Here is a 13043-nt window from a genome sequence, read left to right on the forward strand (position 1 = left end):
GAATGTTTTCTCCAACTAAAATTATTAGTTCATTTTTGTATTGCTTTAAACCAAATACAGCCTTGATAATCCTTGTTTGTTTTTTGTTAAACACATTCAAAAGAAATTCTGGTGCTTACTCGGAAAACCGAGATTCACCAGGTCAAAAATAGAAAGAGAGACTTTGAATAATTTGTAGTCCAAAGTTCTTGTGTCACTACAGGATCACTCTGTCTGTCAGAGCACCTGTTGTCAAGATACCCAATTCAGCTTTACCATTTTGGATTATTATTAATAATCTCTAGTGTGGTTTGCCAAGGGCAGAGGTTCGCTTTTAGTCCAGGTCCACTCTAAAACTAGGTCACCCCTTTAATCTCTCCATGTAGAGTATACTGTAGGTTAACAGCCTTTCATTCCATAAACCTCAGAGAGTGCTCGCAGGGTGAATACAGTCATGAATCATTCAAAACACTTAAAGATATGACACACTGCTTCTGCAGGAATAATCACAGGCTGAGATGACCACTAACAGCTGTCTGTTGAGGTGATATGATGATTTATGAAAACATTAGTCCTGTACTCTTCCTATGATTTCAACAAAGCTTTGAAGCCTTTGCACTGGTTGCCACTGGATCTTCAAGACACACCTTAGAAATAATCAAAATGCCATGCATGCAACAGTTAAGTAAATACATGAATTAAAAATAAAGTAAATAAAAGTAAAATTTTAAAATTTTAAATTGTATGGAACAAATCGAAGACCTGGTTTTGAAATTCCTAAAAATGTACAAAGTCAAACAAAATTCCCTTTGTTTTGTCCAAAATCTCTTTTACATTCAAATATGTATTGAAAATTAGGAAACTAGCAATAAAAAAAAATAAGGTGCACAAAACGTTTTTTTGCAGGTGAAAGTGACTTCATGCTGATGTGCATCATGTTGGCCGCTGCTGCTGACACTAAGCCTGTGCTCTCCAGCACAGTCGCGCTCTGATTCGCTGCTTCAGTACATCCTTTTACACTGCTGCCTCCAGGTGGTGAAAAACTGGTGGTGAATAATAAATGTTGAAAAAACAAACTTGCATTGATTTTAATTTGCAGTACGTTTGGAAATATTTAAAGAAGCATTTATTTATCTAGAATTGTGGATTGTATGTAGCAGCTTTTATCTTTACATTGGCTGTTCAACTATTGACCACACACACAGTAATTCTCTACAATACTACAAACACATGAACTCTTAGAGGACAGAATATCTGCACATGCAACAAGGTGTGATTTTTCAAGATAGCTATGTGTTAAAGTCCACAATACATTGTGACATCCAAAGCAGTGATTACAGTGCATTAGTACCATTTGGTTATTATTATTATTATTATTATTATTATTATTATTATTATTATTATTATTATTATTATTATTATTATTATTACATATTCTTACAGGGTAACAGGATTGCAGTCAGAGCAAATCCCCAAGTCATAACCAGTTACAAAGAACATTCTCACCAAGTAAAAACCTAAAGTGGTTGTTTGTAGTCTTATGAATGCCTTAAGTATCTCAATTCAGGTATTTGTTGCTGTGTAATGTTTATTCACTCTTACCAACAATACTAAAGGAGTTTTTATAAAGACGAACGGACATTTGTGCGGTTCGTACTAACTTGTGCTGCTGTGATGTTTAAAGATATATGAAGCAGATTATGTGACTCCATGCGTCAATTTACCTGAATGGGATAAATAAACATTATCTTAGGCCAATAATTCCTAAATGAGCAGGGCAGCCTATTAGGGTACAGCATCCACAACATGCAATTCATTTTTTTTTTCCTCTGAAAAGAGAAAAAAGACGTTGCCTCCAGAGCGGCATGGACGCTGTATTCTGGAGGCACTTCCTCAAACAAGGGGGGTCTTTATACAAAATTGCAGGGTATTTTGGCACCACGTGACCTCGCCTACACAGGATGTCCCACGCAGGGAGAGAGCGGAGGCGCGAGGCGTCTCTACAGTCGGCTCGGTCCTGCACGGGGGTCCAGCACATGGGGAAAGTTTAGAAGACAAAGTTTAGAAGCGATGATACTTTAACACCAAACTCATTTTCAGGGAATTTAGTGTTTTGGTCTGTCTGGTGTCGGGTCTTTCCAGAAACACCCCTGTGATTTATTTTTTAAACACAGGTCAATATTTTGTCAGGGTAAAAAGAGAGCTGAATCCTCGCTCTCCTTAATGTTTCCGCGCGACGTCCGTGCCTCCGCGCTGCCTCTCATTCATCTGGCCGAGGAGAGGAGCCCGCGTCCGAGGACACAATGAAGCAGTGTGTCCTTGTCCGAGACAATGCAGCAAGATGCAACGAGGGGACGATACTGTTTCTCACGAGATTCAGGGACGTTTTGCTCGATTGCAGAGAGAAACCAGCTAAAGGTTTGTAACATCCGCTACCTGAACACCTCCACATCTCATGTATTATGGCAGGAAATGACTCAAAGCTTAAAAAAAACAACGCTGTTATCCACCGCAAACATCCTGCAGCCATGCGCGTAAAACGCTGCACATGATGAATGATGATAAAACTGTTTCAACCTCTGTCAAGCGACACATGAGTGATGTATATGTGTTTCTTCATTTGATGCGGGTATAAATGATGTTTGCGCGAACATGGAAGCTATGTATGCCATGTAGTCCACCATAATCAATAAGTCTTTCTATTACAGACGCTCTTATCACCATTTTTGCAGATTTAATTTTGAGTATTTGAAAGCATCATGATCTCCTCTCAGAGCATCAGAGATTAATAGTATTTTGAAGGGTTCATTAGTCTGTATTCATTTTGGTTCAGTGGTGGGGATGTTGGAAACGCTCCTGAATTGAACGCCCCCTCCCCCCTAAATGACTGCTATAGTATGAGATGGGCAACACACACGCTCACAAAGAGGGGGGTAGTTTCCTTTATTTCGAAATGGCAGTATGCCCAAACTAAATCAATCAATCACATGGAAATGATAAATGGCACCTACACAAACCAGAATTATTTTCAGTATTTGCCTGTAAGAGTTAATTGTTTTCACCAACACCCCTGGATGAACAGCAGCAAAGCTTTCAGCGGGAATTTAGCTTTCTGCGTCTCTTCAAGGCTTTGAAGGCAGCCATTAATGTAATTTGTAGTGAGATGATAAACAGAGTGATGCGTTTCTGCTTGAGCAGATAGTCAGATTTGCCAAACGCTCCAGTGACTCTTTAATATGTAAAAGTGCTCAGCTCAAGTGCTTCAGCCTGACAGTTTGACGGCTATGGCGTATTAAGCTCAGATAATTGGGTGATATTTACTTACAGAGCACACAATCACTCCACAACGGCTTGGAAACGGTGTCTTTTTTCCCTTAATGATATGCTTTGCAGAAATTATTCACTCCCCTGACAAGTCCAAATGGTGTGTGTGTGTGTGTGTGTGTGTGTGTGTGTGTGTGTGTGTGTGTGTGCGTGCGTGCGTGCGCGCGCGCATGGTTTACATTTCTTTTTCAGGAAAATGAAGAAAAGAGTTCATAGACAATTTATTCAGAATCAAGAAATTTGCTGTACTGAATCATTTCAAATGGAATTCAATGTGGCTCACTGGGTGTAGAGTCTTTGAGAAGAGCAGGGTGTGCTGCTATGGCCCCATAAATGTGGTTCGTCTTCCTGATGACAATGCTACTACGGCTAATGATGCAACATTCAATACCACCAAGCTCCGACTTGCTTTGTGCTGATAAACAATGAAATCCAAGATAACTTGACTGTCGACGCGTTGAGGCATGAATTTACCTGTAAGGTGGCAAAACTCAGCTGCAGACACTGAGTTTTGAAAGAGGCTTCATGCAAAAGCGACGGGGGTGTCGAGCACCGCCCGTGTCCTCTGACTCAGGGCCATGTGGAAGTGTTTCACTGTGTTTGCTGGCTTTGAAAGCCAACCTTGTTTACATGAACCTCCTCTCTCCCTCTCATGTGTCTTCTTTCTGCCTGACCCCCTGCCCTACCAAAAACCAACACTGTCTTTCTCTGTGGTTTCTCAGAAATGAGGCAAATAAATTGACAAAACTTGCCTGTTGGACAAACTGCTCAAAATTCCCGAGGTTTCAGATCAATGCACCTTTGACTGAATTTAGGTTTGTCCTTCAGAGCTAAGATGGGATTTCATGGCAGCGTTGGATGCCTCTTATTTAGCTTTATACTCTATTTACTCACCAATGAAAGTGTTCTCAAGCCCAAACACAGTTTTCATCAGGATTATGATATTTGTTAAGTGTTATTAAAAACCAGGAGTAAAATCTATTAAGCAGACTGTGTCTTTTACCTCTCTTATTGCAGAATGAAGCTTTAGCCTCTGCATGGCAAGCTATGACCAACACCAGACCCTAGACATCCATTTACAAAGCCAGGACTCAAGAATGAAGACCAAATATGCAATTGTCTTCATCTGTATCGTGGCCCTGGTCATCATTGAAAAAGAAAGCAACATCCTATCAAGGTAAGAGAATAAAAAAAACATCTGTGATTTGAATTTGCTGAAGAAAATGATTTATTCCTTTGGATGGAGTCATACCGTTTGGGAACACTGTAGCGCAAACCTCTGTCTCTTTCACAAAAACTCAAGCCAGAGCTTTGCCTGATGCTTCCAGCTTCACTGTTCATCTAAGCTTTCATCTTGGCTTTCTGATGAAAACACATTAGGGGAGAATACTGCTCAATATCCTTTTAAGACAAGACAGAGACGATTTGAGAAGTAGCACTCTGGTAATGCATGTGTGCATCTTGCTTACCACTCAATATCTACACTGCAACATAGAAAGTTAGCGGTCGGCAGAGATCGGATGGAAGTGTTTCTGAGTGTCTCGAGGCTTGAAAGGAGTGACATTTTGCTAAATGTGCTCATTCACTTTCTTGCCAAGAGTTAGATTGATACCACAGTCATATTTGTACCAGAAATATGAATATGAAGCTGCAGTCAGCAGGTGGTTAGGTTAGCTTAGCATAAACACTTCACATGAGGGAGCAGCTAGCTTGGCTCTGTTAATCCATAGAAAGACCTAAATTTAAAAAATGACAAATTGGGATTTTATGTGCATTTGTGCTGGACTATTTCTTTGACCTGAGCAGTGGATTTTTTTTTACATTGGACAGATCCAGTCTTTATGCTAAGCTAACCAACTGCTGTTGGCGTTAGCTTCTTTTTCCCAGTATATGAAACTAAAGCTGTGATTGTCCGGACGTGCTGTCAAACATACATTAGCTCGATGTAAAGCAGTTAGCTTAATGCAAAAAGTAAAACTATCTTAGATATTTAAACTGCCTTGTTTGTTATTGATTGCTATTTATTAATCAAACCTCTGTGTCTCATCAGGGTGTCCGATAAGCTCATCCAGAGGCAGACCCCACAGCAGACACCACAGACTCCCCTAGATTACAGCAACACGACAAAAAATGGCTCCCTGATGGTGCTGAAAATGCTGCTCTCTAAACTCACTGGCACAACGGGGAATTACTCGAGTCTCTCTGAGGAGCAGGAGGAGGAAGAACTAGATGATTTAGGCACGTACAGCTACAGCGGTGGCCGTAAGCACATATTACTCTTGGCCACCACACGGACAGGTTCCTCGTTTGTGGGGGAATTTTTCAACCAGCATGGGGAGAACATGTTCTACCTGTTTGAGCCTTTGTGGCACGTCGAGCGCATGCTGACCATGGCCACAGAGGCAAACAACGGCACAGTGTTGGCAGGCATCTACCGGGATGTGCTCCAGGGGCTCTTCCTGTGTGATTTCTCTCCTCTTGAGAAGTTCATCTCCCCCCCACCTCAGGACCATGTCACTCCGGCTCTTTTCCGCAGAGAGTCGAGTTTATCGCTCTGTGAAGAACCTGTCTGCACTCCTGTGATCAAAGATGTCTTTGAGAGGTAAATTCTCTTGATACTCACTGGAAAAGGAGCTAAAATTGAACTGCGATACAGCAGCTGCTGGCCCCGGCAGTGTATTTCTGAAAGTTTTCTTTTAATGATGATATCCTCAATGTTCTTTAAAATAGAAGAAGTCGCCCAGATAATTCAACAGCACTGTACCTTTATGTTGTGTCTCATATCCAGATTGTTATTGTTATTTATTCTCGACTGTGACTGATGTTATCCATTTTGATTGGATTGAAAATGCACTTGCATTTACACTTGTTTTGAATGTGGTCACAATGTGTCCCTGACCACCTCTGGAGGTGCTTTGGCTGATTGGATCACAATCCGTCCTCAGTGTGTCTTGGGTGCATTTGCACCTGTATTTCCATCTGGTCAAACTCTATCTGATTGCAATCCGATCACCCAAAGTGCATTTTAATCCAGAGTGGAGTGTAAAGGGGGTCATAGTTGACTTTATCACAGTTTTTACCTCAGTCTCAGCTCATATTTTGTTGATGATTCAGCCAAGAGTGTCAAGCCTGTACAAGCTTTGTAAGTGTTCCAACTGTTCAACAAGTAATTTTCTTCAGGAACTCTAGAGGCCAGAAATAACTTTGCAAATAACTTTGCAGCTCTTTGAAAGATATCTATCCTACAATAACTATACCCATCTTGTCTTAGGTACCACTGTAAGACTCGTCGCTGTGGGCCGTTGAACTTGACCCTTGCATCTGAATCCTGCCTTTCCAAGCAACATCATGCTGTTAAGACCGTCCGTGTGCGCCAGCTGGAAACATTGCAGCCTTTGGTGGAGGATCCTCGCCTGGATGTGAGAGTGATCCAGCTAGTGCGAGATCCACGAGCCATCTTAGCGTCCCGCATGGTGGCTTTCTCTTCCAAATACCAGACTTGGAAGGCCTGGGCGCAGGACGGCCAGGTGCCCGAAGATGACGAGGAGGTGAAGAGGCTCAGAGGAAACTGTGACCACATTAGGATGTCAGCAGAGGTGGGACTGAGCCGACCTCGCTGGCTGAGGAACCGCTACATGTTGGTCCGTTATGAGGATATCGCCCGCTATCCCATGCAGAAGGCAGAGGAGATGTACAGGTTCACAGGGATACCGTTCAGTCCTCAAGCCAGGGAGTGGATTCTGAGGAACACCCAGACCACACAGGAAGCTAGCGGGATTTACTCCACCCAGAAGAATTCATCAGAGCAGGCAGAGAAATGGAGATTTAGCATTCCCTTTACACTGGCTCAGGTAGTGCAGAGAGTGTGTGGACCAACCATGAAGCTGTTTGGGTACAGATTTGTGAATGATGAAAAGACACTGATCAACAAGTCCATCAGCTTGCTTGAGGAGAAACTATTTCAGTAATGAAGAGGTCAAAAATGTAGCTGTGAATCCTCAAAATCCTGCACACGATGGACCGGAGAAGGAGAAGCCATTATTGCACAGACCAAAACTAGCAAAGGTGCCATAAAAGGCACAAAATGCGTTACTAGTGACAGGAAGATTTGGGCCATACAGTAATATTATTCATATTAAGTCACCAACTATGTGCCTCATTGTAACAACGATGAGCCACTTGATAAAGGGAGGTATTTATTTGCATACTGGTGAAGCCTGGTATTTAAGCTTTATGTCATGCTCTGTATTTCATTTGAAATGAAATAAGCATAGATGTCAAGCCCGACTTGTAAGAGATTATTATGTAAGGATTTATTGATAGCTGTTTAGATTTTCAGGGATAAAGTATAGTAAAAGTGAAAGCGATGTTTGTTTTGTTTCTGGGTGTGTGTCTGAAAGAGGATGTGTCTGTTCATGCTTGTGATTAACTCTGCCTGGTTCAACCTGCTTTGTAGCTTGATAGATCTGCACTCTTTGAGACGACTGACAGAATATCTTTAGACAAGAACTGATGTGTTTGTGGGGCTTTACAACATACATATCTAACTCAGGTAAAGTGAAAGTGGGATTGCATTTTGTGGTGTCTTCATGACGGCTATTCATATCTTCCCAAAAGTACGTGTGAAACTACAGAATGATCTTGGATGTATTTAACCAAATGCCATTTAAAGCAATTCTCTTCTAACGTAAGTCGCTATGGTATACCTTTAAAAAAAGAGGCTGATTAAGATGGATGTAGAACACTTATATGAAATGAATAGTCTAATGCTATAGAAGAATTATTCCTTTGGGTACCTACACGTGTCTTCAACATGCAAGTTGCCAGCAGCCATAATAGTAATGTATTACCCAGTGCTGCCTGCTCACCTCTAAGTCAGTTTTACAAAAGCAGCTTCTCTGCTAATTACCTGCTGCTGCCAGCAGGCTCTGAATCTCAAGGTGAAAGTCAAAGCCCATCCATTGATTTCATGGACACTCAAACAAAATTCTCACGCAGAGAGCAGTTGTAATTACCCATGTCAAAGAAATGAAATCACCAGAAATATTAAGACCTGCAAAATACTCAGCCTTTAAAGTTATTAGTTGTGAGACTGAGATTTGTGTATGTTGATGGTTTTGGTGGCAACTAATACAAATTCGTAACTGTCACTTTAAGTGAAAGCCAGGTGCTGCTGCGTTAACTGTCACTCTTGATGGTATATAAAGGTATTCACTGTGACTAGTTCAATGGCAGCATTGTGTTCAGCTTGGCGGAGGCACAGCTGAGACTGCTGTGCTGCTCATGAAAAGGGATATGCGTTAGAGGTGCATATAGAAGTGGGCCTTTACTAACTTATAGTTGAGAGCGTGAATATGAATACATTTGAACTGGCAGGCCTCGAGTTGCCCAGACTCACGACTTCAGTATTTAAGGAATAATGTGAAATAGCAAGTCTAGCTGAAAGAATGGATGTAGTCAGTTTATGCAGATATCCCGAGTGGCAATAATCATTAGAAGCAATGCAGTTTTATTCATCTGTCACAGAGATGTGTGTTTAAATGTTAAAAGCTGGTGTTTCAACCTTCATAGAGATCTGATGGTATTGTCAACTTGAATTTTACATTTCCATGGAGGAAAAAGTATCAAAACATCAATAGCAAAACTATTTGCGAGTCCAAGTCAAGTCTCAGTTCGAGTCAAAGTTTAGTCACAACTCAGCTAATAGTAAGTTAGTTGAAAGCCTTTCAGGTCTCTGAGTGCTGACCATTAACGTGCCACACTTTTTGAACGTTTTTCTTCCAAAGCTGTGTCAATACTGATTTTTGCATAGCTGAGACCAAGTTCAAGCATAAGCCTGTTCAGGGATTCAAGTCTCAAGTCCTCATTTTTTTTCTCATTTAAATCAGACTTGAGTACAAGTCTGCAGCGCTGGTTTGCAGAAACATATTCATTTTGCTGAAATAAATGCAGCGCTTCTGTGCCACACAGTAAGGTTCAGGAAACTGAGCTCTCAATATAATATGCCACATTGAGGTCAGGTCAGATTCTGCTGAGAGTACTGTATTTAGCCACGCTTTAGCGAAAGAATTAGTGCTTAGGACAAATTGAGCATACAGACAGACAGCTGAGAACTTGGTTATGCTGCAGGAGAGGTTATGGGATTTTTTTTGGAGAAGTTTTGAAACTTTGTTGGGGTTTGAAAACTTGATGATGAATTCAAGCTGACAACAGGTGCTGTTCTCTGTGGGGAAGCACACTTCACGTTTTTACGACTGTAAAGCACTTTAAAGGACCAGTGTATGATATTTAGGGGGATCTACTACCCAGAAAATGGCAGAAATGGCATGTAATACAGGTATTAGTGTATAATCACCTCTAAATAAGAGTCATTGTGTTTTCATTAAATGAGCTCTTTATATCTACAGAACGAGCAGCTTCCTTCCACCATATTGCATGCCATGTTACTGCAGTCGCTCAGAACAGACAAGCCAAACACTGACTCTAGAGAGCACCTTTTGTGTTTTTTTTGAGTTTCCTTCCCACATGCTTGGAAAAGGCAGGTGGATTGAGGGGTATTCAGGTGTTTGCAATCTGCAACCTCACTGCTAGATGCTCCTAAATCCTCCACACTGGTCCTTTAAAGGCCACCGATGCTGCAGGTAATGGTTTCGTAGGTTGTCAGTGCTGTCAATGACTTGCTGTGTTTACCATTAAAACTTTCTTTTTTTCACATTTGGTTATTCTTGCTGAGGAAATCAAGGGCCAAAGCACAGATTCTGCTTAAAGACTAGAGATGTATCACACAGATGTAACTGTTGAAGTAATTAAAATCATTCTTTTGTTGTCAAATGGTGCTTTCAAGCTATGGAGCCATTGGTATTTTCTTTAATGTGTTTAATGAGTCAAATATAAAATGATCACCATGTTACAGTATGCTGAAATACACTGGTAAAGCTAATTCCTCAAGGTTTTCCAGCAGTGTGAAAATCCCATCAGCTGTCCAGCAGAGGACCTGGAACAGAAGTGTAGGCAGAAACACAGACTTTGTGTTTATGGTATTCTCATTAAGTTATGACCTAAATGTGTGTGTGTTTGTGTGTGTGTGTGTGTGTGTGTGTGTGTGTGTGTGTGTGTGTGTGTGTGTGTGTGTGTGTGTGTGTGTGTGTGTGTGTTTGTATATTGTAATCTTTGTTGGGTAGCTTGTAAGATTTAAACATTAGTGTAAATGTGTTGCCTTCTCTAAACTTTAAACTGACTAGTGGCGACTTGCTGTATATGATCACTACTATGAGTGTAATCATTTCTTTGTGTTGCTTCGCATTTCCTTTTGAAGGCTGGGTTCCATCACAAATATTTCTGCTTTCTTATCATTTTAAGCATTTTAAGACCTGGAATGCGTTGAGGCCGAGGACGACATGGATAACATGGGGATTAATGCGGGATTGTTTACCCTTGCATTCTCTCGGTCCGGCTTCTCATCCACATGCATGCTGTTGCCAGGGATCCTCAATAGGCTGAGTGGGAATAAGTAGAGAAAAAAGACAAAAACAGGGAGCCCATTCAAGTCTGCATTCTTTCTGTCTGTTTCACGCCCCAGCTGAGAGAAAGCACTTTGGAGCTCACAGCTGTTGGTCAAGCTGATTCTACCCCAGATCCTTCCCCTGATGCTGAATATTCCCATAGCAACATAGCAGATGTTCCCATCCGGCAAAAGAGGAAAAGTCTTGGTGATAAGCTAATGAAGAGTAAGGTCTTCTCCAGTCTCAAGTTATGATGTCATTTTAAACTGCCAGCGTTGTTGTAGAGCAGTGAGTTAGATGAGTGGGTTTTACCAGCGCCTGCACAAAGGTGCACATGCACACTATGAAATGAGAAGAGACGTGATACTCACTTCTGTTTACTGCAAATGTATAGGTGCATGAACAGCTTGTGCATAGAAGAAGAGGCACAGTAGCCCCATACTGGCAACAGTTTCATGAATACCGGCACATGATGGAGGTAATGCTTCACGATATGTAACAATGCACCAATATATAAGAGGAAGACAGTGAGCTTACAGAAACAGCACACATTTCATAAAGGTTTTAAAAGGTTTTGTGAATGTTTTGAGATGGCAAATGTTAAACAAGAACATGTTTGTTGGGCCCTGAGGATATGAATATTTTTGTCAAAAGTACTGGTGACAGGAACCAAGCTTATCCTTCACACAACATCACGTAACACAGATTCCTGTTTGAACCTTGAATCTGTGAAGGCACTGAAAGAAGATATACTATATCATTATGCAGGTTTTGGAGCAACACGCTGCCGTTCACATGATATCTTTTTCAGGGACGTCCCTGATGATTCCAGCAAGACAATGTCAAACTACATTCTGTATGTGTTCCAACAGCGTGGCGCCTTAGTAAAAGAGTGAAGGTGCTAGACTGATCTGCCTGCAGTCAGTATTATGAAGTACCAAGTACGATAACGGAGACCCTGGACTGTTGAGCCACTGAAGTGATATATCAACCAAGAATGGCAAAAAACTTCACAACAATTAAAAGAAGAAAAGCTGACAAGCTGATTAGTTTGAATATTAAGTACGTTGTGAAAAAATACAAATAATTGCTCTCTGTTTTATTTATGATTGACACAGTGTCAAACTGTGTAAAAGCCAATCTTCAACATCCATATGTCCCAGAGAGCAGCAGCAGAACGTCACAGAGTGAAAAGTAAGACAGTTATAGAGTAAAGTAAATTTAAAGTGCCTTTTAGTTAAGTTAATTCATACGAAGAGAGTACAAGTGTAAGCACCTGGATGCATACATTAAAGTAAGGCAGTACAAAGGGGCTACTCACATCCACAGATTGACACTGTGGAGAAAACCCAAAATAAACTCAGATTTTAACTTTCACACAGACAAATGTTAAATATTGTATCTATTATATCTTAACTACAGAATATGGAAGTGTGTCTTAGTCATAGACACTGACACATACTCTTCTCTCCTTATCCTTAACTTTAAGGTAAATAGTCCTCTTGGACTTAGATCCTCTGGTTAAATCTTCATAATGTTTATCTGCTTCGGTACCAGATGGCAATTACAGATGTAGCGATCTGCTCAGTGCAATCACACATACAGATGTGATCGCTTCAAACATCCTCTGTCTGGACAGAAAATCCCCATTTGAGGAATCGCTTCCTGTTTGTCAAAGCTGGAACTTTTGGGTAACATGCAACTATGATAATGAAAGACAGCTGGAGTGTAGATGTACACCACAATGGATCTGCCTCATGATCTCACTTCTGATCGCAACATTCTCATCAGCGCTGCAATTAGGTTTTCATGATTTCTGCAGCTTGGTCTTTGCAAAAATGTCGAGCATTTTGTGGCTTTGAAAACAGGATGTACTGTATAATGTGCCATACACATACATAAATGTATTAGTGCATAGTGACCTGGCTGTTCTATTGCAGCCCTTTACATAGATGACTATGTCAATTTAGTCATAACGTGGCCAGAAACTACAATTTGGCACCGCTTGCTCCAAGGGTGACACTGGTTTGGGCTGTCATGCCATTAAACTACAGTATCAACAGATGCACACAGTGTGCTTGTATGCACGCACAGATTGAATGACTCTACTTGTGCTGTGTAAGGGAAGGGAGAGAGCTAAGGAAACAGGAAACCCAGCCCCCTCCCCCGCCCTTATCGACCTTCTCTGGCTCCCATCCATGTTCCTCCTCTCAAACATCCCATGTCCCACCTCAGTCT

At 41.2% G+C, this 13043-nt stretch overlaps 1 protein-coding gene across 1 annotated transcript; it reads left to right on the forward strand.

The window, feature by feature from the left end:
• The first annotated feature begins 1983 nt into the window (after window positions 1–1983).
• Window positions 1984–7656, forward strand: chst3a (carbohydrate (chondroitin 6) sulfotransferase 3a). Its single transcript, XM_070977874.1, has 4 exons — window positions 1984–2397; window positions 4321–4480; window positions 5354–5905; window positions 6575–7656. The coding sequence occupies exons 2-4, from the start codon at window positions 4341–4343 to the stop codon at window positions 7269–7271; spliced, it is 1389 nt and encodes a 462-aa protein (XP_070833975.1). The 5' UTR covers window positions 1984–2397; window positions 4321–4340; the 3' UTR covers window positions 7272–7656.
• Window positions 7657–13043: the final 5387 nt, after the last annotated feature.

This window comes from Chaetodon trifascialis, chromosome 13 (genome assembly GCF_039877785.1).
Source record: "Chaetodon trifascialis isolate fChaTrf1 chromosome 13, fChaTrf1.hap1, whole genome shotgun sequence".
NCBI lineage: Eukaryota > Metazoa > Chordata > Actinopteri > Chaetodontiformes > Chaetodontidae > Chaetodon > Chaetodon trifascialis.